The sequence below is a fragment of the Branchiostoma floridae genome, chromosome 7 (assembly GCF_000003815.2).
Source record: "Branchiostoma floridae strain S238N-H82 chromosome 7, Bfl_VNyyK, whole genome shotgun sequence".
NCBI classification, from domain to species: domain Eukaryota; kingdom Metazoa; phylum Chordata; class Leptocardii; order Amphioxiformes; family Branchiostomatidae; genus Branchiostoma; species Branchiostoma floridae.
This window is the reverse complement of record NC_049985.1, coordinates 6233576-6235481: the sequence shown is the minus strand read 5'-3', so window position 1 is coordinate 6235481 and position 1906 is coordinate 6233576. Positions and strand designations below refer to the sequence as shown.

At 41.9% G+C, this 1906-nt stretch overlaps 1 protein-coding gene across 2 annotated transcripts in view; it reads left to right on the top strand.

The window, feature by feature from the left end:
• The window catches only part of LOC118419186, a 45854-nt gene that overhangs the window by 1402 nt on the left and 42546 nt on the right, over positions 1–1906 (top strand). For both annotated transcript variants that reach the window (XM_035825522.1, XM_035825521.1), the window contains exons 2-3: positions 1365–1503; positions 1731–1817. In XM_035825522.1, coding sequence (XP_035681415.1) covers positions 1374–1503; positions 1731–1817 — 217 coding nt within the window. In that variant the 5' untranslated portion in view covers positions 1365–1373. The remainder of the gene's footprint in view (positions 1–1364; positions 1504–1730; positions 1818–1906) is intronic.

Genomic DNA, 1906 nt, shown 5'->3' with positions numbered 1-1906 from the left:
TTTCAGTAGCTTTGAAGAAGCCGCCAGTTCAGCAAGGTCCCATACAAATCTTCTGATGTAGAACATTTTGTCGAGAGATCAAAGAAGAAAACTGACAACATAATAGCCTTTGCAGGCCTCGCCACGAGTCATCATCTATCAAATATAGCTTCAAGGCAAACTTTTACCCAGCTGAACATTCCCAAAACGGTACTTTCTCTTGTAAACAGGTTCATTCATTCGTTATTTCAGTCATACATTCATGCGATCATTAAAATCACTATATTCTTCAGCCCCATCTCAAGCCCCATCTCAAAGTGGCTATGACAAACCGATCTGGAGGGATTTTTGATTGACACAAAAGGGGGCGTTTTCGCAGATGAATAGAAAACTTAAAGACACATTTGAATGGGCACTGAGCATATAGGGCATGGGCTGTCACTTCTCTCGTCTTGGCGATTATCCATCAGAGATGGCTCCAAGGCAAACTTTCGTAAGACAGTACCTTCTTTTGTAAACAGCTTATGCACATGAAATACTTGGGTAAATTGTAAAATGCGGATAACCCAGAATTGCGAAATATATTCTGAAATATGATAGTTCTTGCTGAGGGATAACTTATAACCGGAGTTGAATGATTTTGATAGACTTTAAGACACACTTATATGGGCACTGAGCAAATAGGGCAAGGGTGCATACATGCGTACATACATATAGCAAGATGGCATGTTATTATGGCACTGGCGCGTGGTTGCGGTATTAAATCAAAATAAGTTAAAATCACAATTTTTTGCTTTGGGGAGTTAAAAAGAGCTTTCTTTCTTTTGTGTCTACATATATTGTCTCGACTCACATGACAGGTGGACAAAGGCTCGCCACAGGCAGTGTTTAGTAGGCTTGAAGAAGCATCCAGTTCACCAAGATTCTATACAAGATCCTGTACTTTCTCTTGTAAACAGGTTCATTCATTCGTTATTTCAGTCATACATTCATGGGATCATTAAAATCATTATATTCTTCAGCCTCATCTCAAGCCCCATCTCTGGAAAATTCTCTGGGCACATCTTTTACGCATGTTTGATATGAGATGCATATAAACTCTAGATTTAGGTTCAACACAAGTTTATTTTTACGGCAGGGAAGCCTATATCCGTTGCTTTTAAAACCAGGGTGTGCGGGGATGGCAAGTCGATTGCCGTTGGGTTCAAATTGCAATTTATTCAACCACCGTCATTCGACTTTATATCCCCGCATATCTACCCACGAAGGTGAACTAAAGCTAATATTAAAAGCACACTTTCTTTTAGGTCATAGAGCATGTTTTACTTGACTCTTTTGGGTAAAAAATGCAATACAGATGACTGACATTGCTGTTTGTACATCAGTTCCCCACCATGAAGCGAGCAGTGGGGACGGAAGTGTCCTTGGTACTGATGCTGGCTGTCTCCGTGTCTCTCATCGCGGCTGCACCAAGGGAGGTTCCATCGTCCAGAGCCGGACACCTTCGCAGCAAAAGGTCCCTTTGTAAGTGTATGACGTATCATGCGCTCAAGGCGATGACACCAAAGCTATGTATTCATGCTTCAGGCAACACAATATCTCAACCGGCCTATGCATGCATGGATTCCTTTATAGCCACGAATTCACATGATCTTTTGCCAATCTACACAGTATGCAACATGGATAATCATCAATAATGCTGTCCTTAACAACGTTTCTGCCGTTTATTCCGTGTATTTTACCATATACAGCATCAGTAGATGACTCTGTGGCAGTGGAACAGGAGCATCTATCGACGACACCGGACCACCGAGTCGTCAGGCGTGCCCTACATGACGGTAAGTGTTGCTGATCTTCCGAAAATAGGTTGGTAGAATATAGGATGGAGGAGAATTCTTATGACACAACCAGTCGGTACTTACATTGC